Genomic DNA, 27,528 nt, shown 5'->3' with positions numbered 1-27,528 from the left:
TAATAACTTTAGGTAAATCACTGCCTCATCTGAATCTCAGATTCTAAGCCTTAATGAAAACAATGCACTGAAAGGCTCAAGAGAGAACACATATCTACTGTAATTTCAAAACATTCTGAACTCAGAGTAACTGAAATCAAACACAGAGGGTGACTTAAAAAGAAAAAACAGTTAAATAGGACATCTCTTATCTGTCTAGCAACTACATCTTTTTCTGTTAATGACATCATATGTCTCTTTGAAGACTTACCACTTCTACAATATCAGGCCATATGACTCAGGTAAGACTGACTTTATCCCTGCTATAAACTGGGATTAACAATAGCAGGATATTGAAAGGATTAAATGAGATAAATCATGCATGTAAAGGCTTAGCAAAGTACATAACAAAGCCAGAGTTCAACATATGTGAGCTACTTCTAACTAAAACAATACAATGTCTATGGTAGCAAGAACAAATTACAGGAGAGTTAACTATTGACCCATATGACATCATCCTCAAAGACCTGGGTTGGAACTCTAACCCTAATGTCAATTTAGTCATCTTCTGTAATTCTTAATTTTTTTCCCCAAGCCTATAAATTGTTTATGTGGTGACTCCAGATATTAGCTATCCCCTAAGGGAAAGAGAACAGAGGATTCTATACTTGCCTTAAAATAAATTCTTCCAAGTTTCAGAAAGCCCTGATTATGAAATTCTGTAACTATGTCTATAATCCTTCCATTTAACCCTAAACCCATTGACTAATAATGCTATCTCTGGTTTTATATAACATATAGTGCAGGCCTAAGATGATTATGGATAACAATGTTAATCCCAGCTACAAAGCACATAATCCTGACAAATCAATACCATAGTTGGTTCACCCAAATTATAAGCAAACATATCCAGTTAGCAAAATGATTCCAGCAAGAAGAATCCAAATCACAGTTACAGTAGTGATTTGGATCTATACCCCGTTAGATCAACACAAAGGAAAAAAAAAAGATTCAGATTTGTTTAATAAAAAATAATTTCTGGGCTCTCCCTTGTGGCACAAGGGGTTAAAGCACCACATTATGAAGCTCTCCAAAGCCTCAGCAGCATGAGTTAGGGAACTGATCCACATGGCGCAGCAGACCTCTCCTGGCCTGCCCACTACTCCCCTCAGTATATTTCAGTACATCTGCTTGTTCTGCTCCCCACTCTGTCTCTGGTGAATCCTCTCACCTGGCTTGTACCCCAGTTCTGTAAACATAGGTAAATAAATCTTTAAAAACAAAGTAGTTTCTGCTAAACATGGAGCTTACCCACTCCTAGGTATCTACCCAAAAGACACAAAAACACTGATTGAAAAAGATACTTGTACCCCCATGTTTATTGCTGCTTTACTTACAATTGGAAAAACATGGAAGCAGCCCAAATGCCCAAAAGTAGATGACTGGATTAGAAAGGTGTGGTACATATATACAATGGAATATTACTCAGCAACCAAAAAAGAGAAACACATGTCTTTTGCAGCAACTTGGATAGAGCTGGAAAAGATCATGCTTAGTGAGATAAGCCAGAAAGAGAAAGAAAAATACCAGATGGTTTCACTCATAGCAGGAGTATAATGGACCAGGCGAGAAAATAACAAAAATAATGAACAACCATATACCAGAGACATTCTGTGGGAGTGGAGTGGGGAATGGGATCAAAAAGGGGGGGGGGAGTGAACGGGACTGTGGTGGTGGCACAGGGGTGATTTGGTGATGGGAAACCCGCGGGGATTACAATCGAGATGGAAAAAAAAAATGTGCAAAATGATGTAAAAATAAACTTTGAAATAAAAAAAAAAGATAAATGAAATAGCAAGTACCAAAAAAAAAAAAAAACCCAACAAAGTAGTTTCCTAAACAACATAAATCACAAACATTCCCCCAAAATAATCTGTCTCATAGAATACAACTCTTTAAAGAAATAAGAAATATTCTGCAAGGTCTCTATTCTATGACTGATGATTTAGATAGCCTTAAAAATGAACATACAAGAAACACAGATTGAGGTCCTCCCTGGTGGCACAGTGGATTAGGGCGGAGCAATGCATGCTGCACGCGCGCGCACACACACACACACACACACACACACATACAGTATTATGTTCCTACACTCAAACAACAGAATAGAAGACAAAAGATATTTTTTTTAAATCCTATTTATAATTGCATAAAAAAATTTTAAAAATGGGCCCTTCCTGGTGGCACAAGGGGTTAAAACAGCACTATGAAGCTATCCACAGCCACCGCAGCACCCATCACAAGTTCAATCCCCCTCCAGGGAGGTGACCCACACGGCATGGCAAACCTCTCCTGACCCACCCACTGCTCCCCTCAACAGTGTATTTCTGTCAGTCTTCCTGTTCTGCTCCCCACTCTGTCTCTGGGGGATCCTCACTCCCTACACCTGTGGCCTGTACCCCAGTTCTTATGTTCGTAAAAAAATAAATCTTTTTTAAAAATTAAAATATGTAGAAGTAAACTTACTAATGCAGGTAAAAGACCAGTACAATGAAAAATATAAGATATTAAAATTAAGAGAGAGGGCCCTCCCTGGTGGTTCAGCAGTTTAAAGTGCAGCACTAAGAAGCTAAAGCCACTTCAGCATGAGTTTGATCCCCGCCTGGGAGGTAACCCACATGGCGCGGCAGACCTCTCCTGACCGGCCCACTGCTCCCCTCAGCAGTGTAGTTCATCAGTCGGCCTGTTCTGCTCCCCACTCTGTCTCTAGTGAAGCCTCTCACAGCTCCTGCACCTCTGGCTTGCACCTCATACCCCAGTTCTATTTGAATAAATAAATAAATCTTTCAAAAAAAATTTGAGAGAGAAGACACAAAGAAATGTAAAGATATTTCCTGTTCATGGACTGTAAAAATTAACACTGTGAAGATGGTCATCTTCCCCAAAGCAATATATAGATCTAGTGCAAACCCTATCAAGGTTCCAAGGCACTCTTCAAAGAAACTGACTATTGAAATTTAAATGGAACTGCAAAAGACCCTGAATGGCCAAAACAATCGTGACAAAAAAATAAGAGGTATCACATGCCCAGACTCCAAACTGTACTACAAACCTATAGTAATCAACAGTAGTGTGGTATTAGAATAAAAACAAACATACAAACCAATGGAATAAATTAAGAGTCCAGAAATAAAGGTGCACATCTATAGGTAGTTAATATACAACAAAGGAGCCAAAAGTATACATGGAGAAACTGGCTAGTCATAGGCCCAAAGAATAAAATTAAATTACTGTCTTACACCATGCACAAAAATTAACTCAAATTGGGTGAAATACTCAGATGTAAGAGCTGAAACCATAAAATACATGCACAAAAATCCTCCAAGACATTAGCTGTAATGGTATCTCTGGAAACTTAAATGGTTTGGGGAGAGGGGTGGATCAAAAATTAACAAATGGGACTACATCAATGTGAAAAGCTTGTGCATAAGAAAATGTCTTAATTTGACTGCATAGATCCTAGTGAGGGCTCTTGCCACCCAGGTCTATTCCAAAGGCTCAGCACATCCCAGGCCAACTTAAAATAAGATCCCTAAAAGGTAAATGTCTACGTTCTAGTCAAACATCACTCCTTTTCCTAAATTAAAATCACATATATCCTTCATGAAATTCATACAACTTCATCTTTATTTATTTTTAAAGATTTATGTATTTATGCATACTAGGGCTGGGGTGTTGGCCAGAGGTGTGGGGGGTTGCGAGAATTCACCAAATACAGTGTGGGGAGCAGGACAGGTACATTGACTGAAATACACTGCTGAGGGGAGCAGGGCTGAGGCAGGAAAGGTCTGCAGCGCCATGTGGGTCAGATCCTTGGCTAGAGATCCAACTCATGCTCCAGTAGTTACCAATAGCTTCAAAGTGCTGAGATATAACCCCCTTGCTTTGGCTATTTTTCTTGTACAGAAAGTTGGTAAACAATAAAACCCCAAAAGAACATACTCCCAAGGAGGCCCACCACCTCATTTGCAGCACTTTTCTCACCCCATTCCACCCAACAGTGTATACCCCTATCCATACTGAATTACACTTAAATTGTTCTTTAGTCTCCAGTCCTTTGCCCATACTATTTTCTCCACCTAAACCTACCTTTAATAGCCACTTTCACTCAGGATCAGGTCAGGTCTCTAACCCTTACTGCTCCCCTCTCCCACACACACTCAAGTCCAAAATTTTCTATCCACAAAGGCAGTAACTAAATCTATTACCTCTTTAAAGATCTATGATGAAAATGAGGGGGAAAAAACCTGGTTCAAATTCAAATCACAAACAAACCAGCCCTGCAAATTTTAAATTTAAAGGTGCTAATTGGGTATGTACAATGTGACATTTCACTTAGTCAGGTGTAGATTGTTTTTTTAAAAGATTTATTTATTTATGCATAAGAACTGGGGTGCAGGGCGCGGGTGCAAGGGCGGTAAGAGGATTCACCAGAGACAGAGTGGGAACAGAACAGGCAGAATGGAGAAGTGCACTGCTAAGGGGAGCAGTGGGCAGGACAGGAGAGGTCTGCTGCACCACATGGGTCAGCTCCCTGGCTGGGGATCAAATTTGTGCTGCCAAGTGGCTGCAGAGAGATTCACAGTGCTGTGCTTAGCCCCTTGAGCCACCACGAAGGCTCTGCAATTCAAGTTTTATAGTTTTAAATGTGAGGCATGAAGGACTTCCAGAAGGAAGCCAGGGATCTAAAAAGGTTTTGAAATAGCTCTGGCTAATTAACTCTCCTAACTGTGCTTCTACAAGTGCCCCTTACTTCCCACGACATGTCACAATCAGGGTCACCGACCACGAAATTCAAGACAAAGAAATTTGTTTTCTAGACATCCCAGCAAAGCTAAAAATATTTACCCAGGATTTGTACTAATGTACAACATTTATAGCAGATCCTTTCTAGATCAACCAGATCTGATCAGTTGTATCAATTTCTAGTATATTTTGCCTCTCCTGATTATCATTGGCCTCAATGAAATTCTGTGTCCTCCTTTCAGTCAGATCTGGTCTTAGCCTTAACTAAATTCCTAGGTCAAGGCCTGAGGCAAGTCCCAGGATCCCAAGAAAAGTTGCTCAAAAATGTTGAGGAAATGACCTTTCTCTACAAAAATCAATGCTACTAAACTGCAATGCCACCAAGTTAACTTCTTGCTAAAATACCAAGAAAAAAATGTTTTGCTAATCTCTGCTTGCAAAGTCTAGGAAAGTGCTATCCAACAGAAATTTCTACAATGATGTACATGTTCTCTCTCTACATTGCTGAATGCAGACTAGAAGCAACTACTGACATGCAGCTATTGTATACCTGGAATGTGACTAACGTGATTGTGAAACTAAATTTTTTATTTTATTTAATTTCAAGCAAAACTAAAAAGAAGTCCTTCCCTCTCCTATTTGTGTTATGTCCCATCTCTAGATGCGGGTGAAGCTGTCAAATAAAACATGGGAATGCTTAGAATAGTGCTATTTACTATCCAATTCATAAGCATATCAGCTATTATCAGAAAAATAATTCCACCAGCCTGAAAATGCAGTCTCTAAGTCCCTGTCTATATTGTATTATATTAGAAAATAAGATATCAGTAAGACCATCTCTACTGTCGAAGAATGAATAATCTTAAAAGGTACAGAACAGGTAAAAATGAACTAAAGAACATATTCATGTAGTTAATGCTGCTGACATACTTAGATGGCTAAAAGGTTAAATTCTGTTATATATTTTACCTCAAAAGAAAATGTTAAAGCCTAATAAAACAAAAATAGTAAAATAAAATGTAATTTTATAAACTGTAGAGAAAGAATAGGAACAAATGGTCAAGATCCAAGTGGGAAATAGTACATAGCAAGAGCATAAATGTTGATATCAGAATAGGTTTGAGCTCTTACACCATCATTAACTGTTCATTTAGGAACTGACTTCACTTCTCTGAGCCAAGTCGTTGTGAAAAATCAAAAATAAGTCAATGAAGGTAACTGTGATCAATATTAGTGAGAGAGAGAACAGAACCAGCACCCACTAGGCTAAGAAGAGCATGTAGAAGGGATAAGCATTCATTAGGCAGGCAACCATCCCGAGGAACACGTTCAGAGGAAGCCACATATAAAAGGCATGAACAGAGAAGTAGAAAAGAATATTGTCTTGTATGTAATGTTATTTATCATCCTAAGCACGGTCATATCTTGAAGGATTCTGACAGCTATCTATATATAAGCTATTTTGGCTTTTGTTCATAAGTGAGAGTCACTAAGGAAAGAAAATATTTACATAACCATGGAAGTGTATCAAAGCCATCCCAACTCTAACTACTTCTACATAGTGGCTCTAAATTTTCAAGTAGGAACTAAACACACAGGAGGGCCTTCCTGGTGGTGCAAGGGATTAAGTCTAAGCATTATCAAGCTATCATCAGCCACCGCAGCACGATCCCCATGAGACAGCTGACCCTGACAGCAGACCTCTCCTGTCTTACACACTGCTCCCCTCAGCAGTGTATTTCAGTAAATCTGCCTGTTCTGCCCCCTACTTTGTCTCTGGTGAATCCTCTCACGGCCCCCCACACACACATACCTGGCCTATACCCCTGTTTTTGTATGCATAAATAAAAATAAATCTTTAAAAGCATAAGAAATTTTTAAAAATTATTTAAGATTTATTTATTTATGCATACAGAACGGGGGTACAGGCCAGAGGTGCAGGGGCAGTGAGCGGATTCACCAGAGACAGAGTAGGGAGCAGAACAGGGCGACTGACAAAGTACACTGCTGAGCGGAGCAGCGCGCGGGTCAGGAGAGGTCTGCTGTGCCATGTGGTCACCTCCGGGGCAGGGACTGAACTCATGCTGAAGTGGCTTTAGCTTCTTAGTGCTGTGCTTTCACCTGCTGAGCCACCAGGGAATGCCCAGGAATTTTTTTTTTTTTTTTTAAAGAACTTTGTGGTGGTAGCCCCTTAAATTTTAGGAATTCTTCCCATTTTTCAGAGTTCTCCCCTGTCTTCTAAACTTGTAGTGCAATGGCTATCTGGGTGCTTGGTTACAGGCTGAGAAAGTGTGGGGGTTTTTTTTGCAGCAAACATTAGCCAAACCACGGCCTGCCTCGCAGCCAGGTCTGCAGGATGCAAGCTAGTCCCACACCCAAGCAGATACAAAACTCCTTTCCTTTTAATTAGCTGAACATTAAATTCACATCTGCCTCTTTCCTTTCTAACCAGTGGTAGGGTGCCACTTGGGCCATTAGCTTTTGTTTCTCAGAGAAAACCTAACAAGTCATACTTGAAGAATAATAGAAAATGCTTTTGAATGCAGGGACAGAGCGCCACAAGTATGTACAGCAAAAGCTGGCTGGCGGAGCTTCAAGTCATATTCCCCCTTTTCCACCACCAAATGTCAAGGTCATATTTTAAAACAACAAAAACAGCACCCTTTGTCTATTGTCATTTTCTTAAGGTGAAAAAAAGGGGGAGGGAAAACAAAGAATTCTCAATTATATGACCTATTGTACCCCACATATTTGCTCAGCTTAAATGCCACTTACAAGAGTACAAACATTAATAACTTTCATCTCATCAACCTACATCACCTTTTATACAGTTTCACGCTTCTAGATTTACAACTGTAGTCTTGAAACCAAACTAAAGGCAAATAGTGAGCCTAAGATTATGACATTCCAATTTTAAAACATTAAAAAAAATGAAATAAAAATAGCATACAGCTTCAAGGCTGTGGCTACAAAACTAGGTGGTAAAAACAGTTTAGGGCCCACCTTATGGTATGGGGTTAATTCTTGCGCTATCAAGCTATCCCCAGCCACTGTGGCCTGAGTTTGATTCAAGCCAGAGAGCTGACCCCGATGGCACAGCAGACCTCTGTCTCACCCAATCCTCCCCTCAGCAGGGCATTTCAGTAGATCTGCCTGCCCACTGTCTCTGGTGAATCCTCTCACTCCCACTCCCCCACACCACTGGCCTGCACCCTATTCCTTATATGCATAAATAAATAAACAGAATCTTAAAAAAAAAAGTTTTAGGAAATCAATTTGATTTGATGAATCAGAGGCCATTACTATTTCTATGAAAATATAGTGCAAATATTTCTCAGAAAACTGCACGTAGTAATGAGCTTGTGACATTTTCCATTTAGATTTCTGGTTCTCTGGAGTAACAAAAGGGACTTTTGATAATTCTTTCAGCCAGGAGGTTAAAGTATTTTCAAAATGCACACATACAAGAAAACATAATCTGTCAATTGTCATTTATTGACTCTTTACTATATGCCAGGCATTGGTTTAATGTTTCAAATAAAGTGTGACTACTGAAGAAGCTATTATCACCATATTTTTGGTTGTTGTTTTGTTAATTTTTTTTTTAAAGATTTATTTATTCATACAGAACTGGGGTACAGGCCAGAGATGCGGAGGGTGAGAGGATTCACCAGAGACAGGCAGATCGATGAAGTACACTGCTGAGGGGAGCAGCGGGCGGGTCAGGAGAGGTCAGGAGAGGTCTGCCTCGCCATGTGGTCACCTCCGGGCAGGTGGGAATAGAACTCATGAGGAAGTGGCTTAAGCTTCTTAGTGCTGTGCTTTAACCCGCTGCGCCACCAGGGAGGGCCTGTTAATTTATTTTTAACTGAGGTAAACATTAGGATATCTACCACCAAACCACCCAATAGTCCTTTGTGCTCTTTTCCCGGTTCTTACCTCTTCTCCCCTTCCCCAGAACTGCTTCGGTTCTGTGGTCAGCTTTCAAGGGTTAAGTCTTTAAGCTTGCCTTTGACTCTTACTTCAGTTACTCTATGTCCCATGTATTAGACACACCATCCAGTACTTATCTTTCTCCTTCTGACTTATTTCACATATCATCTTACAGGGTTACAGAGATTTGCTGTTATATGGAAAGAGCCACAAAAGCCAAAACAAGAGAGTGTCTATTCAGAGCCATTTGACTAACAAATAACCCCACCTTAACAAGGTATGTGCTTACCAACAGCCAGAAATATGGGGATTCAGTGATATTTCAAAGAACAAACTCTGACACTCCTACAACAGCAGGGTCTCACAAATCTAAGAAGGAAAATCCACAGCTATTTACAAACCTCCTGAGTAATCTGAGATGTCCATGTCAGAAGCAGTTTGAGTAATTTTACAAACCAGACCAAGCTAATAGATAAAACTTTAAATGAACTAATAAAATAATTGGGGAGAACTAGCTTCTTTTGAGTAATTTTAAGTTTCCCCCCAAAAGGATTAGGGAGAATGAAGTTGATTTCTTTTTGTTTGTTGCCATTTCAAAGACTATCTCAAGAAGACTCTTACAAATCAAAGAGTTTGTTGGAACATGGCCAAAGAATTTTTGAGGTCATTTCGGAAAGTGCCCCATACTATCCTCCACAAATGGTTTGATGGGACAGTAGACATCAGCTATTAAGCAAATCCACTAGTGAGAAGCAGATGCAACCAAAGAGATGCCCATGAGTAGCAGCAGAATGTACTTTTTCCTTATTCTCTCTGAAAACCCCCGTATGAAAATGGAACAACACAACTACATGACAGACCCTAATATTTGCCCCTTATGAGTCAGTACTGGAAATTTAACCTAAGAAAAGGAGTCAGAAATAAATGGTACAAAATAGACAGCCACATAAAAATAAAACTAGGTAAAATGATTAATAAAATTTTGATATCCTACTCAATTAAGTATACTGCACTCCTGCAAAATATTTTAAAAACCGGCCCTCCCTGGTGGCACAATGGGTTAAAGCACAACACTATGAAACTCTCCACAGCCAATGCAGCACAAGTTTGATTCCCAGCTAGGGAGGTGATCCATATGGCTAGGTAGACCTCTCCTGTCTCGCCCACTGCTCCCCTAGGCAATGTTCTTTGTCAATCTGTCTGTTCTGCTCCCCACTCTGTCACTGGTGGCCCCTGCACCTCTGGCCTGCACCCCAGTTCTATATGATAAATCTTTAAAAAATTGTTTACAATTTCAAAAACATTAAACCTTCATTTTGATTGCTTATTATGCTAAAAAAGATCTCTTTGATGTTCAGATGGGACATGATCTTTTGTAGCAAATCTGAGTATCTCATACTGACACTTTGAAAAATGTCAAACTTGAAGTCAAAATAGCAGAGCATCAACCAATATGTTTATAGCACTACATAAATTCAAAAGATACTCTACTAACAAGATAAAGGGTGAAGAGGGGAGTCACCTACTTCTTTATAGTCTTAACTTTCTCACATTCCAAAATTAAACCCAACAAATCATTAACCTAGAGTTTTCAATGCATGTGCACTGGTGCTAGATTACTTAAGGTATACAAAATGAATAAATCTCTTTAGCCCCATATTCTTACCATCTAAAAGGGAAAATAGGAAACTGACTGGATACAAGGAATTACGAAGTAAATGTCCTAAAGAGAAGCTAACAGCAGTGGCCACAGAAAGACATGACAGCAAAAGTGGTTCTTGAGGGGGCCTCCCTGGTGATGCAAGGGGTTAAATCTCAGCACTATGAAGTTATCCCAAGCCAATGCAGGACAAAGAGTTAGATCCCCAGGAGGGGGGTGACCCACATGGTGCAGAAGAACTCTCTTGACCTGCCCACTTCTCCCCTTTGCAGTGTATTTTGGTCTGCCTGTTCTGTTCCCCACTCTGTCTTTGATGAATCCTCTCACCCCCTTGCACTTCTGCTCTATACCCCAGCTCTTGTATAGCTTGTTAGTGCTGAAACTTAATCTCTTGCACCACCAGGGAGACCCTACTATGTATTTTATACCAAATACCTAGAATTCAGTAAGCACCAAGAAATGAAATGCCTGAAAAAAAAGATCTGAGTTTCTAAAAATAAAATCCTATCACACAGCAGTGAAACAAATAAGAAAAATCCATGAAATTTTTTCTACACAGTACCTAAAAGACAATTGTCCTGGAGGTTGGGAAAGAAGAGAGGAAGAAAGGAGGCAAGAGGAGGAACACTGGGAGTGTAAGAAGGGCTGAGAGAAGGAAAAGGAATGAAGGGTGTCCAGACTGCTCAACAGAGATGACAACTTCATTTCTTTTAGTCCATTCCACACTTCTCATACTTTTAATAGTATCTACTAGTTATTTCTGATTTTCAATGTACACCACCCAAAGCTACATCTAATGTTTTAGCAATGTGATTCTATCTAACCTCTTTTAAGTCAACAAAAGCTATAAATTTAACTCAAGACTGCTTTTGCAGTTCAGTTAGATTTAAGGTCATCTTAAAAGTTTTTAATTACTAACCAGAATTTGAAGATTTATAATTGGTACAACTGAAGGAAAGCAATTGGGGTATTCACTTTTTTTTAATATGTCTTTATTTATGCATACAAAAACTGGGGTACAGGCCAGAAATACAATGGGGTAAGAGGATTCACCAGAGACCAAGTAGGAAGCAGAAAAGGCAGATCTTCTGAAATACACTGCAGAGGGGAACAACAGGCATGTCAGGAAAGGTCTGCTGTGCCATGTGGGTCACCTCCCTGGCCAGGGATCAAACTCATACTACCAACAGCTGCAGATAGCTTCATAGTGCTGGTTTTAACCCACTGTGCCATCAAGGAGGGCCCAATCTATTCATTTTCTTATTAAAAAGCATTATTTTAACTATGTGTTAGCAATTACAAGTTTTCTTACCAGGAGTGGCGAGCACAAGAAAGCAAGGCAAATGATCTTTAATTACTCTCAAATGATCTTTAATTACTCTCAACTGACATAAACTTTAAAAATTATTAGGAGACGGGGCTCTCCCTGGTGGCGCAAGAGGTTGGAGCACCACATTATGAAGCTCTCTGAAGCCACGGTAGCATGAACTCCATGACTGGCCAGGGAACTGACCCACATGGCTTGGCAGACCTCTCCTGACCCACCTGCTGCTCCCCTCAGCACTGTACTTGGTCAATCTGCCTGTTCTGCTCCCCACTCTGTCTCTAGTGAATCCTCTTACCCCCTGCACTTGAAGGCTTGTACTCCAGTTCCGTAAGCATAAATAAATTAATTTTTTAAAAATTATTAGAAGAGGGCCCTCCCTGGTGGCGCAGCGGGCTAAAGCACAGCACTGAGAAGCTAAAGCCACTTCCGCATGAGTTCGACTCCCGCCTGCCCCGGAGGAGATCCACATGGCGAGGCAGACCTCTCCTAACCCGCCCGCTGCTCCCCTCAGCAGTGTACTTCGTCACTCTGCCTGTTCTGTTTCCCTCTCTGTCTCTGGTGAATCCTCTCACCATCCACATCTCTGGCCTGTACCCCAGTTCCATATGAATAAATAAATAAATCTTTAAAAAAATTATTAGAAGACCCTTTAATTTTAATTTCAGCAAATGTACTTCTTTTAATAATTTCTGCAAAATTTGCAGAAAGAAACTTTTTGGCAACCTGGCTATTTCCATACTGAAATCAGCCCTGTTAAAACTATGAATGCTGGCCCTCGCTGGTGGCACAGCAGGTTAAAGCACAGCACTAAGAAGCTAAAAGCCACTTCCGCATGAGTTCGATTATTCCCGCCTGCCCCAGAAGTGACCACATGGCACAGCAGACCTCTCCTGACCCCGTCCGCTGCTCCCCTCAGCAGTGTACTTCGTTGATCTACCTGTTCTGCTCCCCACTCTGTCTCTGGGGAAGCCTCTTGCCGTCCCTGAGCCTCTGTACCCCAGTTCTGTATGCACAAATAAATAAATCTTAAAAAAAAAAAAACCATGAATGCTTTTCAAATTAACATACAATTTATTTAGGTCCTTTTACTAACAAACCCTGCACAAGATCCAGATAAAAATCAGTCAGTGAAGAACCCAGGCAGATTACCCAGATTTGTAAAAGAATGCAGATTTCAAATCTCTCTCTTGGTAGCTATTTCAAACCATGTTCCGTTGTAAATTTCAGTCTTTAAGGTGGCACCTTTGTCTTGGAAGACACAGATATATGCATGTATGCCAATCTATCCTCCCAAGATTTTTAGAAGGTTCCACAGTGTCTCTGCCACCCATGTATGTCCCCCAAATGTGTAAGAGTAGGAAGGCAGCTTCAGATGGGACCCTAAGCACTGCTCTGATTACAGTGAAAGTCAGAGGTAGAAAAACAACCAGTAGAACTGGTGGGACAAATCTAAAAGACTTCGGGGACAAAGGTGTTAGAAATGACTATCTCTCAACAATGAGAACAGAGCAAATAAGACTACCACAGTGCCTCAATTCTAACTCAAACATCAGTCATTGATTAAAAAATAAAATATTATTGATAGCCCTTTTGATGTTAGTATAAAAGATATCTCAGTGTAAATTAAAAGTGTTGTTGTGAAGTTATGCTGAGTTAGATACATACTTCTAAAAATCTATTCCCCAAACAAGGCAGATAGTATGTGCAGTATTATTACATAAGCTAGTCTGTGCAGTATTATTGTAAGGGAAACTACAAGCTACCTAAATACCCAGTTATAAAAAATAATTTGCTGTCATACAACTACTAAATGTTTAAAATAAATTAGTGTTGAATGTACAAAGTTCACAACATTGAGGGAAAAAGCTCAAAATTAAGTAAAAAGCATAAAACATAATGGTATATACTGTATGATCACAAATACAACAAGAAACTAGGATTTAAAGAAAGCCAAGAAGGAAAATTAAGAAAATGTTAATGTAAGTTGCCTGGAGGAGTATAGGTAATTTTCCCTTCATTTTCCATATATTCTTCCATAACCATAAATTTCTAATTTTAAAAACATTGGACTCCAAAGCACTCACACCTAAGGACCTACAGGCCACAGACAATCAAAGCACACAGCTCAGAGACCACACCACTTAAAAATCTAAATACAAGATTACAGCTAAATCCCTCCTTTTATTTATATGCAAAAACTTCCAACTGTGTTCTCAGGAAAAGTCCCTGAGACAAAGCTCTGAAGTTGCTTTCCAAACAAGGCATTAGAAACACTGGGTATTCTCCTGTAGAAAGCCCCATGAATGTTCCTGAAACTAACTTTGGAGAATAAGTTTACAGTATTTCACAAGCTTTGTCATGACAAAAATGCTAGGTAATTGTTTTTTAGTAACAGGCACATCTTATGAAAAGCAATCTTACTTTGAAATAGTTTGATGAGGCTTTAACAGACAGGATACTATCTTAAAACGTTAGATGTTTCTCCATCACAATAGTACTTTTCAGTAACTGCTTGCCATAAATTAGCTCTAAATTCTGGTCTGTCAGCCATCTTTCAGATTTGATCTATCAGCAAGGAAATTTTTTTTTTGTAGGAAAGCAACTGTAATTTCCCACATTAGGTGACTGATTAAGTTCTCTCCCCTAAATGGCTGATTGGTTTCCTGGTGCCAGTAAAATGATTGATGAATATTTCCACTGCAGCGCCTTTGCTATACCCCGCTCGCACACACTTTGCCCCTCCCCCATGCCCTGCCAACTTTCCTGCTGGGTCTCTTTTTATGGACCCACAGCATTTAAGATGAACTACAATTTTATTTAATGACTCCATATTCGCAAATGCAGGGCATTTAAAAGGACAAGACTCTTCTCAATGAAAAATTTAATTTTGCAGATAAAAATCTCTTTACAAGGAATGAGGGGAAACTTTGAAATTAACTATGAATTTGATTCAGTGAATGAAACTGTACTTAAAAAAGAAAATGTGTAATAAAAATCATAAATGGGAAAGCAATCTTGAGAAAAACACTGATTCGACTGAAATTTCTTACACTACAAATTAGCATTACATTAGAACTTTAATTGCAAGTATTTCTATAAAGTATACCAAAAGATAGAATTAACATGTGATTATGTGTTCCTACAGACTTTAAAGCAATCAGGTGTTCTAAAATCAAATCATGGAAACAGAGTTTGGTAAATGTAAATGTCCTTAAAGGAATGACTGAACACTATCTAAAATTTAAATCACCCCAGAGAATCAGGGTTGTGAATACCAGAGTTATCTGCTCCAAACAAGGTTTTCCAAATTGCAACTTCCTGTTTTAACCATTTCATTCCATCCTAAAGCTGGAAAATCCCTTTAGGGATTATCTAATTTAGCTCCATAATTTTTACAGATAGGCCCACAGAGACATGCCTTTATAAACAGAATCAATTCAGCAAGACCCAGACCCATCAACTATTACCTGAGCTCACTCATCTATCTGCTCAAATAATGTGCCTGGCCTCTCAAGTCCTTTCCTATGCAAACCACATTGCTTATCATAATCTACTTACCCACAGTGCCACATCTATATTTGCAAGGAATCATTTTCTATATTTTACAGGCTTTGGAAAACTGCCTTTTATATTTCTATTTCAAAGGGACACACCAAAACTCTTGAGTTGACTGTCCTCTCTCTTATATAGCTAGCTTTTGTGTGGCAGAAAAAGGTACAAGGGACAAAGACCACCTTTTCCTAAACTACATTCCCCAGCGCAGTGAAGCAAACAGTCTGTTTATTGGTCATCTTGTCTTAATCTGGTGTATCTAGTCACTTTATTTACAAGGAGACTTCCGCAATACCAAACAGAAACTGAATTCTAGTGGGGGGGGGGCATCAAAATTTGGATTTAGCTTCAACTACACTGCTGGTTTTTAGATGCTGACACAATTTCCTGAAGTAAATGCAAAGTACATTCCCTTGTCTTATACTTTGTAGACTTTCTCTGACTACCAGCAAGAACTCAGATTCAAAAGATATTTCTATAAGCAAATGACAGATTCCTGTTTTCCCGATTATCTTTCAACATTCATTAAAATACTAATTCTCTGTGATTAATGTTGATAAAACAGCTACAAAATATGTTATCCCTCCCTGAGTAGCTCAAAATCCTTTTACTTTCCATGCCACTTCTTAGAATTACCAAGATCGTCCCTGATTGTGAATCTGTTTTCTGGTTGGCTATTAAAGCCAATAGTGAAAAAGAAAAAAAGTCACTTGCAACTTTTAAGATTTGGTCTCTGTGAGACTCTAATCTATAAATTGAGTTCCAGGCTCCACAAATAAATGGCCTGAATTCAAAATCGTCTGCTCCAGGAAAACACACACTATTCTTGACACTTTACAGACCAAGTCACTAATCATAATAACCCATGATCAGTTTTAGAAACCTGTAATATGGGGTTGGGGGGGGAAGAGTTTAAAACTAGTAAACCCATTATTTTTGCTTCACAAACTGAAACCTAGGGCTTAGCCTGTGGGCCTCAGTTTTCACATCTGTAAAATGTAGAAAATAGAACACCTACTTCATAGTTAAAGGGATTAAAGTATGGTTAGGACATTACATAGTAATCACTATTTAAACACTGGCTGCTGTTACTATTAAATGAGAGCACTAAAGTCCAGATAGGTGGCAAAGTCACATGGCCATGATCTTTGTTCTATCACACTTGAGTTGCTGCTTTTTCCTCACACCAACTAACCAAAATCCTTCCTCCCTAGATGAGACGAGTACTGCAACTTCCCAAAAAACAAAGCTTTCTAATCAGTAAGGGTTTCCCCCAGGTGGCTTATTGTTCTGCTAAGCAGGCATCTAGGAAGAAGAACTGAAAGGCTATAGAGTAAGTTTCTGAACCGGTTAAATTTCAAGAGTACAGCAAGAATATGAAAAGAAAAAGTGATCTGCCTTAGCTATTAGGTTTAGTGATAAAACTATAATCAATTGATGAAGAATGTATTTAAAGATTTCATTTGAGACAAGAAATAAAGTTTGAGCATTAAAACAAAAAAGGAAAGGCTTGTATTGTCTTATGACTAATCTGCAACCCCCACAGAAAACAAAAATACTTTAAAAGGTACATTATGTAAAATTCCAAGAACATCAAGATAATTACAGCAGTCTCAGGAAGGAAGCCCAAATATCTCGCTGCTCTTTCATCATCCTCCAGGCTTCACCTTAAGTTCAGATCCAGAATTTTTTTATATTCACAGTATTATGTGACATTTCTTCTACCAGCAGCTCACTATGGACTGTTCTACCTAGCAACTACCCTTAAGAAGTAAACCCCCAACTGTAACAGTCATTGACTAACATTACAATGTTGCTCACTCTAAGAAACAGTATTCTTCTCTTAAACTAAGAGATGCTTTCCTTTACAGATTGTACTACCAATTCCCTCAGTCTACCAACTTAAAAGGCAAACCAATCTAGAAAAAAAAAAAAACCTGCCAGAATCATAACTTAAGAAGATGTGATTGATGAAAGCCAAATATACTACTGAAAGGAAACAAACAAGCTGTTCTTAATGGAAGCTTTAAAAGGCAAGATAGGATTTTTACCTCTTAAGTATTTCATTGTTTTATAGCGACTATTACTAAGAACTTTTTTTGTTTTATCACATTTACCTCCACAAATTTATACATTTATCCTTGGAGAGGAAATAGTTTCTACTGGAAAAGTTCTGCCAGAAGATAATTAACTGTTAAGAAACAGGTTTCATGTAGCAGGTAACAAAAGCCTTATCAGAGAACTCAGTGAGGGTGAACTACCACACACTCCATTTAGCTTCCCCTCACCCCCCAAAAAAACCAAGGTAACTAAATACTAACAATTATCTGGTGAATTTTCCAATTTCTTACACATTAAGTCACTTCATTTGAAACAGAAGTTCTCACATATTTAGATGTGAGTGCACTTATTACCACTTTTACTCTTAAAAATTACTGTGAACCCAAAAGAGCTAAGGTTCTTAATGGCTACATCTGTTGATATTTTCCATATTAGAAAGTAAACTGCAAAGAACTTTAAGTATTATTTCTTACATATTACATATTAATACTCTCACACACACAAACAAAAAAAACATTTTCCAACAAAAAATAGTAAAAGGAGTGGCAGATTTATATTTTTGCTAATTTAACATCTGGCTTAATTCTGGCAGTTAGACTCGCCTATGTGTTTCTGCATTTGGTTATGTTGTAATATAGTCTGGATTGAGGAATAGGTAGAAAAATATGGCCACATACAGTATTTGCTTATTAAAATAGTTATGGATATTTCTGTTTGACACTACAACAAAATTCAGTAAGTGGAAGTCGCTAAAATGTTAGTTTATTATATACCCTGTTATACTAAAACCTATTCATTGATCTGACATTTTTTAACAGATCTTTTACATCTGCTGCAGGATTCTGTAATATCATAGACCAACGATTTGAAAATACTCTTTTAATGAAAAATCTGCAGATCTTCAAAATGTTCACACATTTCACTAGACAATATAAAAAAACTGCATGTTAGTAACAGCACTATTTCATCAAGAAAGTCTTAAAAGACAGTCTAACACATACCCAAATCTGAATAAATCAGTTTGTCAATTGTTTTTTCACTAGCATACCATTAAAAAAAAAAGGGGGGAAAGAAAAGCAGTTAGTTCACCTCAACATAATTGTAAAAGCACTTTTATTTCAAATTTCCATTTCTGCATGCAATAGTAACACTTTGCACGTACTTGCCATTTTCCACATATAAAAAAATTCAAAACAATGTACTGGGGTTTGAAAATTAAAAACTTAATCTTTGGTATTGCTTCATCAAGGACTTTCTTTTTTAGAAACATGAAATTTGGAGTACTGACTGTTAAATCTGTTAGTTACTCCAGAAAATGTAAGGAGAAACTAATGGTTCTTTTTTTTAAACTTAAAATACAATGGTAGTTTTATCACAAGTACTCTAAATTAAACATGCATCTCCACCCATAATCTATTAATATGTACTCCAATCAAGGACATTCTTAAGTGAAAATGTTTTTTAATACAAATGCGTGGAGATAAAGAATACAATGACTACGAATATTGTCTGGTGCCTTTGTTTGGTGCCTTGATTTCAGCAGAGGCATCACCAACAGTTTTTACCCACCATTGTTTCTGAAACATCCTTGCAATGATGAAAAAGCACATACTGTCAACATTATCATAACAATAATTTTGATATCAAGAACTTTCTGAAAAGGTCTCAGGAGTTCCAGGACTCTGTGAATCACAGTTTAAAAACCATAGATTTAAATATTACAGTGAATAACAAACTTAGGGAATCAGTAAATGGGGAGAGATTAACAAATGTGATCATCAACAAATGCCAACTGATAGAAAATAATATAATTCAACGATGTACTACTTCATTAATCATTTATAAATTTTAAAAGGCAAGAGGTGAAGCAGGATTGGTTATATAAAGGCTGCACAAAAATACTGCATTCTATTTTTTTACTTTTGTTAACAAAAGAAACTGGAATTATAAAAAAAAAACTTGAACCTGATTCAACAGAGCATAAGGACTTACTCAGAAGCAGTCAAAACCGATTTTTAATTATACCAAAGTGACAGAGCTTCACGATGAAATAAGCCCATGAATTTCTTTTTTTCTTAAAGATTTATTTATGCATTCAAGAACTGGAGTAAGCCAGAGGTAGGGGTGGGAGGATTCACCAGAGACAAGAGTAGGGAGCAAAACAGGGGGATCCTCTGAAATACTGTGCTAAGGGGAGAGGAGTGAGGTCAGTTCAACTGATTCTAGGTTAGCTTCCTCACTGAGGACTGAACGTGTGCTATAGTGGCTGCCTGTAGCTTCTTAGTGCTGACACTTAATCCCCTGAGCCTCTTGTTTTTTATTTTTGTTGTTGTTTGTTTGTTTGTTTTTGTGGTATGGAAGAACTAGGGTGTGGGCCAGATGCGGGGGATGACAGTATTCACCAAAGAGAATGGGGAGCAGAGCAGTCTGACTGACTGAAATACACTGCTTAAGGGGCAGGAGAGGTCTGCTGTGGGTTAGCTCCCTAGCTGGGAATCAAACTCAGGCAGTAGATGATAGTGCTGAGACTGAACACCTGGGCCACCAAGGAGGCCCTAATTTCTTTTTTAAATGAAATCTAGATATAGGTTAAGGTAATTCCTGTCACTGAAACACTTTGGCAAAGATTTGTTACTGAGTGTTCCTGCAGGTATCTAAGACTACACCTTTGTTTCCTTTGGCCTTAAAAGAAGTATCATAGGTTAAACTATCACAGAAGTTTTAAAAATCCGTTTAACCAACTATATCCCCTTTTCAATCAACATTTTAGAGGGGGAAAAGAATAGAGAAAACAGAAAACTTCACACTACTACAATCAGGATTTGAAGAGCAAGTAGAACCCACTCACAGATCTCTGAAATTCTTCTATGGACATCTAAAATTCCATGATACTATGAAACAGAAGTTGGAAATAAAAAGCTGAAATTATCTACCTCTTCCACTTAAGGAATGCAGATGTGAATTTCTCTCAAAATTAGTATTCACTGAATTTCTCTCAAAATTAGTATTCACTCAAAATTAGTATATACTTTTAATTATAAATTGTCTCCTCGATACCACCACTATAGTTTCCATGTATTATTACTGCTTATTAATTAATTTCCTGTATCACTGTTACCAGGCTCTCTTTATAATTTCTCACTGTGAAGCAAAGTCTAGTGACTTTCTGGTTCAAACCACACACAGAGTCTATCTTCAAATCAAAAGCCCAGATTTGTTTCCCAAATACATGTTGCTGCCTAGGGAATTGGTCTAGGAAACATTACACCTGCCAGCTGACTTATCAACGGTGCTGGCAGAATTGACACCAACCTAAAAACAAGAATCCCTCCAGGAAAAAAAGAGAAAAATATGCTACTACTGCCATCTGTGGTTTATGCTTGAATAGCTTCTCTGGTGTAAACAAATTGAAGGGTATACAGTTGCAATTAGGACCTGAAGATCTCATCAACTGAAGATACTTTTAAAAATTAACTCAATTTAACAAACTAGTATTTATTTAGTATATGAGGTAAGAATTTGTGAATTTCTATTTGAATTTATACACTGCTGATGGTGAAATCACAAACTACCTTGAATGAAAGTTTTCCCATGGTAAAAGCTACTTCTGTATTCTCCAAACACACATTCCCCAAAACAAATCAAAACGTTCAAATGCTTTTGTTAATTTATAATTAGGATATTTTCTCTTTTGAAAGTGATGTCAATATTAGAATATTCCCAAAATTTTTAGTAAAGAAATGTTTTTTTAAGGAAATTCACATTTTGGTCAGTGTGCCCTCTTTAAGATAAATTTTGAAAGTTTAATTATTCTTAGAATTTTTTTTTAAGAAGAACAATTCCAAAATGAAAAAAAAAAAAACTCAGCAAGTAGGCTATTTTCACAACTTATTTTCTCTCAGTTTGCTTTTTCAAATGACAAGCACTGTAGCTTAGGGATCAAAAGAGTTGGTGAAGCTGGGGGTGGGGAAAAAAGCAATTCAGTTCCCCAGCAGTCAGCTGAGGAAATCCTTATCCGCTCCCCAACTAGATCACTGTTAATTAGAATTACCGGGTTACATAGTAAAATCTTATTTAAATAACTGTGTTCTTGAAAAGTTATTTTAAGTAGATTGCTGTTTACAGCAGATAAAGGGAAAATGAAATAAAGTAGGAATATTATATTCTTTCAAATAAAGTTCTCTATTCCATAGTAATTTCTAAACCACACTAAAATGTAGATCTAACAACAGTTTTCTTGTAATTTTCCATTACCTAACCGTCTTTTATATACATATATATATATATTTTTCCCCCCCATAAAGGCAAATCAAGCTGTAAAATAAGCATTAAATAGAAGACTGGACTTCATTCCAGAAATACTTTGTTTAAAATTACATCCAGAAATGGCTTTTAATTTAAGATTAATCCAAAACTGATTCTAACAAGGATTCCACAATTAAAAAATAATTTACCTGTTTAGTACTTCCTGCCAATTTTTAGTAATTCTGGCATTTCTGAACCCTAGCTGTCAAAAGTATCCATATATCCTTAAATAGCTCAAGCCAGGAAAAAGTTAAGCTTAAGAAAACAAATTTCAAAGAAAAGATTCTTTCACATGTTGGTTTTCTAACACTTTAAAAGTATAATTTCAAAGAATTACCAAAGTTGGGTATATTAAATCACTACTTTCTGTATATTCAATAACTACCTTCTGTTTAAAATTGTGTCAGATGCTTTATTCTTCCCTGAAATGCAAGCTCCATTTTATGTTGATTGAGAACTTCTCACAGAGACATATAAAACTACTAGTTCCACAAGGTACTTTGGGAAGTAGACCTCACCAACCAACATAAAATTTACTTAACTGTCTTCCCAAATTGAACTGTCAAGCTAATTATAGATAGAGGAAAAAAAATACTTAGAAAAGTATCGATTAAACTGGCTCCTACACCAACAGTAAATATAAAAACCAAAAATTATGACAAGGCTTATAAAAACTTTCCTGGCTGAAAATGAAGTCATTTAACAGGGAAGGAATATTCTGACTTAAAATTCTGAAGCCAGAAGTTGCCATCCGAACACATTAACAGACCAACTTATTCCACACAAGCCATTAACTATCTAGTTACAAAAACAAAGTGATGGTGTCTTAATAAAGGATAAAGCTCAAAATCCCAAGACTCCAAAGCGTGTAAGCATCACTAGCCAACTTGCACAACAGCACATTATCAATAGCATCCTCCAATAAACTAAAATTAGGTATTTTAGTCTAAAGTTTATTTTCTATCCTTGCCCTACAACCTGGGGGAAGGGGGAGAGGACCTGAGAAATAAATTATCAAGTTGTGGAAATGTATGATTTCAACTTATTTTCATAGTTTCACCTTTTTTCTTTTTCATTAGCTTCCCACCCTTCTCTTCATCTAACTCCCTTTCAGGTGCTAACACAAACACACCTATCTGCTACAAAATTCAGAATGATCCACACATTTAGGAAGCATGTCATGATCATATTTTCATTACATGGGTCAGAAATGCTCAGAAAGAATTTGGTGAATAGGAAAGCTGAGGTTGGAAATGTAGTCATCTCATTCCTCATCAGTTCAGAATCACCCTGCATCTGCTCACTGTTGCCTTTCAGTGTTTTAATGGAAGTCACAGAACAAAACTTGCATACTATTTGTACTGAGATATAATGGGAAATATAGCACCTGTTATTTTTTAATGGAAGTAGAAATTAGCCTAATGTTTAAAGTCACAGCAGCAAAGTTCAATTGTCATGGAAAATATTTGCTATTTTCAGGGATAAATATTTGGATGTGGCAGAAGATAGACAACATGGCTTCAGATTATTTGTTATTATATAAAATGTTATTAATTACTGAGAATACTGAGAACCTCCTCCTTTGCTTGAAAAATTTTTTTTTTACTCATTTGTAAAATGAGTAAATGCAATCTTCACTACATGCTTCCTCAAATCATTCATCTTTCTATGAGACCCCAAAAGGGAGCAGACCTCTATTATGATTAAATGAGTTCACATTTGTTATGAAAATCTACAAGCAACAACTTAAAATATCTGGTGCAGCTGGCACAAGAAATTCCTGGAAGGGTAGTGGTGCATCAAAGGCTGGCAACTCCATCCAAAGGCTGCAACTCTGTTCCCATAGAATAATAAAAACCATTTTAAGGACTGTAAATTCAGAATCAATGGCGTTTCCGGCAGGAAAACATTTCTAAAATACCATCAGCAGTTTATTTCTTCATGACACAAACCAGAAGACCACCTATCTAGATAGCTATCTATTGCAAATATGTCACACAGAATGGAAATCAATTACTAGGATAGAATTAATTTTTCGCTCCTTAGAACATAATCACTTACATTTGCTTTTGGAGAAAGTATTTTTTAGGAAGTACAAAAGAAAATAAGTCCACACTATCCCAAAGATAAGCTTTGTTTTTTGTTAATTCTTCTATGAGCACGTTAAATTATACAGACAAGGAACATAAATTGTAACCCAGTATGCAATGTTTATTTTTACACTTTGAAAACAAAATCCCTCAATACACTAATGTAATTTCTTAAGCCCATCAAACTGCCAAAAGCCCCACTGTGTTTCCAGCAAAAAAGGAAAAATTTGTAGCTCTAAACTGGACTGATGTAAAATATTAAAGCCGTATTAGCCTAAATGGATTGCTCGATAACATTCTTTCAAATGGTTCTAAGCAATTGAGGAAATGAGACTATAAAAGGGAAATTTGATTAAGAGTTAAAATTACCACTGAGTTCTTTAAAATGTACTAATGAATAATTAATAGCAAATGCAGTTCTTAGACTCCTCTTACAATATTCTCAAGTAGAACTCACAGTAATTTCTGCAGTAAAACCCATCATCTAAGTGTTAAGCACAGGTGGTACAGCAAGTATTCACACACAGCGCGGCAGTAAGAAAATACACACAGCCCGCCTGGTTCTAAGACGGAATCTGGAGCGTGGATAAAAAAATATCGTGCGGTAAATTCAAGACTTACAACATTCACACATTAACAACAAGCCGAATCTCCATTCACAATGCTTAGAAAGTCAACAGCATTAAAGAATTCCTTTGTTCCTATGATACTGTAGTCTTCTGTCCTGACTGGATTCCAGCTTCTCCTTTCTAACACCGGATTTTATTGATCTCAAACATGTTCACATTCAGAAATTAGTCTCCAAAGACATCCCTCGGGACTGCCAAGCACCTAGATACCACATCACAGACATCTTTAAAAAAGACAAGAGCTTTGAAAACCTCTCTATTTGGTCAGTAACACAAAGTGAAGTTAACCAGACTCACTTCTAAACAGACGTTTCCCTTAATTGGTAAAAGTACCAGATCCACTGAAATGGCAATGTGCGATGCGTTAATAAATAAAAGGCACAGATCCACTCCAAGAGTTCTCCCAATCTGTGGCTCCTCCTTCACGTAGCAATCGAGTACTTCAGTGACCTATTTTCAGGTTACTTTCCTCACACCTGCCAAGTCACTGTCCTGACTGAGAAACTTCTTGCTGAAGCAATTAATTTTTAGTGCCTCCTAACTATCTCGGGTGTGTGCATTCAATTTGAAATCTGTTACTTGTTAGACACTTCGGTCCTACATCTTGCAGAGAATTGCGAGTTTATGGCGCAGAGGGGAGGAGGCGCGGATCTCCGAGAGCCTGCCCTTTATTCGGAAACGAGGAGATGAGAAAGGTGGAAGGCAGGGCAAATAAATAAATAAATCGGGTTTGCCGCCGAGCGTTTGCCAGCCCGCACAGCACCCTTTGTAATGCGGGCCTCCCGGGGCTATCGCCTGCGCTAATTGCTCCAGGGCGCTTTCCAAGTTCAAAAGTTCACCTTTTACGACCTCACAAAAGCGCCCTACACGTTACCAATAAAAACATTCCGCAGCAAACACCGAGGGGGGAAATATCAAACAGATACAAATAAAACACCCGGCCGGGGGAAGGAGCGAGGGGGTGGTGGCGCGGACCCTGAGGGCCCGGCCCGGACGTGGGGGTGGGCGGCCGGGCAGGTGACCCATCTCCGGCCTGGGCGCGGGGTCGCGAAAGCACAGGCGGCCTGAGGTTGGGCCCGCGCGGCCCGGGACCGTCTCGAGGAGGGAGAGGCAGGTGTCCCGAGCGCCGGCCCGGCCGGAATGCGGAGCCGGCGGAGGCTCGCGAACCGCGCAGGGCGTGAGGCGGCCAGCGCGGGGAACAGCCGGCAGCAGCGGGGTGTGGGGGTCCGAAAAGCCACGGCTGGGCGCAGCCCGAACGGCGGGGTCGGCGCAGAGCCGGGGGGCTCGCCGCATCGGGAGGTAGCGCCGGCCAGCGGAGGGAGAGGAGGGGACTCCCGAAAGGTGAGGGGCTGGGAGAACCCCGGGGGCCGAGGGTGTGGCGGCAGGTCTGCAGCGCGAGGAGGGAGCGTCCGCCGGGGGAGGCGGAACCGCGCGGGGAAGCGCTGGGGGCGCCGCGGGGGTGGGGGGGAGTGTTCGGTGGTGAGAACTCTTTGGGGACAAGGCCCCCAGCTGCCGAGACCCCAGGGTGGGAGCAGTGGGAACCCTGGGGTGAGGGAACCCCCCACAGACAGAGCACGAAGTAGGAGGGGGTGGCGTATCCGCGCGGAGGGGACCGCGGGGAAGGGGAGGAGGAAAGGGGTCCGAGCTGAGGGGACCGGGGGGAGGGGAGGCCTGAGCTGGAGGGGCAGGGAGGAGGGGGAAATGAAGGTCCGCCGGAGGGAACCCGGCAGGGGGAGGATCCGGGCTCAGGGGAACCGGGGAGGGGGAGGGTCCACACTGAGGAAGACCGGGAAGCAGAGAGTCAGCGCAGAGGGGGACGGGGGTGAAGGTCCATGCAGGGGGACCCGGAGCCGCAGCGGTTTCCCAGAGTAAGAGTCGGCTGAGGGGCGGAGGGTCCCCGGGTCAGGGGACTGGGGCCCGGGCGGCGCACGCCCCTCACCCACCGTTGCGCGGCGGCGGAGGGAGCGCGGCGGGCGGCTCCAGGAACCCCGCCGAGCCCCCGCCGCCCCCCCCTCCGCTAGGCGGCCGTTCGTCCCGCTCCATGCGGTGGTGCTCAGGGCCCGCGCTGGGTTCGCTGCTCCGCCATGACCGGCTCCCTCGTCGTCTTCGTCGTCGTCCGCCGGGGGGAGGGGGCTGTCAGGGGCCGGCGGGCTCCCGGCCGCGGCGCTCTCTGGGCCCCGAGCCGCCCGGCTCCGCGCCCCTCCGCGCCGCGCCCCCTCAGCACTGGCCAGCTCCCTCCCCCGACGTCACGCGCCGCTGCCACGCACGGTCCGGCGAGGCATGCTGGGAATTGAAGTCCGTTGGGCAAGGCCGGCCACGCAGGACCCCACCAAGTGAAGGGGTGAGTGGAAGGATAATCATCCCTGCGAGGGAAAGCCAGGGCCTGTCACTATCACAGTACGTGCTAAAAGAAACTGAAAACAAAACGTTAATACTTAGGTCTTCGGACCTTCTGGTTTAATCTGGTTTACCCTTGGCAAACTACCTACGGCTCCTTGCGCCCCCCGCCCCAACAATGGGTCCGTCCCTAAGAGGCGGGTCGCGAAGGAGCCGGGTGAGCACGTGCAGCGAAGCCCCGCCCCGTGGGCGGGGCTCTGGAGGGGCGGGGCTTGGAGGTATTCTCTGGGGCCAGCCTCCGCGGCTTCGGGACAAATTGGACCCGAGATTAAAGGACCGGAGTTTAACTCGAGGTGACTGCGTTCGTATGCAAATGTAATCTATAAAACCCCGCTTTCCGGGGTACTCTTTAAAGCCTTTTACCTCCGGGTGGGCGGGAAAGCCTGAATTTTCTCTTCCTTCTCTTTCATTGCCCCCCTGCCCGAAGAACAGAATGGCAAACTGAGCTCTGAGCCATTGACGCTTTTAAAGAAATCTGCGAACTCTTAACTCCTGGTGTTTTGAAGCCCTCTCTTTGAAGGACGGCTCCTCACCCAACCAGCGTGGCCTTCCCTTCTGCTCATTCCCCCATCTATAAAACGGGGTTGGCGTTGGGAGATCTCAACGCCTTCCCCATCCCGATACTTGTACTCCTACCCCCACTCCCTGCCTCAGTTTCCCGGAGCAAAATCCTGGATTTGCAAAATCTCCCCTGTTCTCGGCTGAGCCACCTCCTGTGACCACCAGGTGGCGCGCGGCCACCAGTGTCTGGGCCTAGCAGGGTGTCCGCCTTCAGTGAGACCCTCTCGG

The 27,528-nt window shown here is 40.3% G+C and overlaps 1 protein-coding gene across 1 annotated transcript in view; it reads right to left on the bottom strand.

Annotated features, from left to right (window-relative positions):
- The window catches only part of NR6A1 (nuclear receptor subfamily 6, group A, member 1), a 173,104-nt gene extending 146,563 nt beyond the window's left edge, over positions 1–26,541 (bottom strand). Inside the window, exon 1 of the mRNA XM_012721211.1 lies at positions 26,286–26,541. Within this exon, the coding sequence (XP_012576665.1) occupies positions 26,286–26,385 (100 nt within the window). The 5' untranslated portion in view covers positions 26,386–26,541. The remainder of the gene's footprint in view (positions 1–26,285) is intronic.
- Between the last annotated feature and the right edge of the window lie 987 nt (positions 26,542–27,528).

This window comes from Condylura cristata, unplaced genomic scaffold (assembly GCF_000260355.1).
Source record: "Condylura cristata isolate star-nosed mole 26May11 unplaced genomic scaffold, ConCri1.0 scaffold00006, whole genome shotgun sequence".
NCBI classification, from domain to species: Eukaryota; Metazoa; Chordata; class Mammalia; order Eulipotyphla; family Talpidae; genus Condylura; species Condylura cristata.
This window is presented reverse-complemented; position numbering and strand designations above follow the sequence as displayed.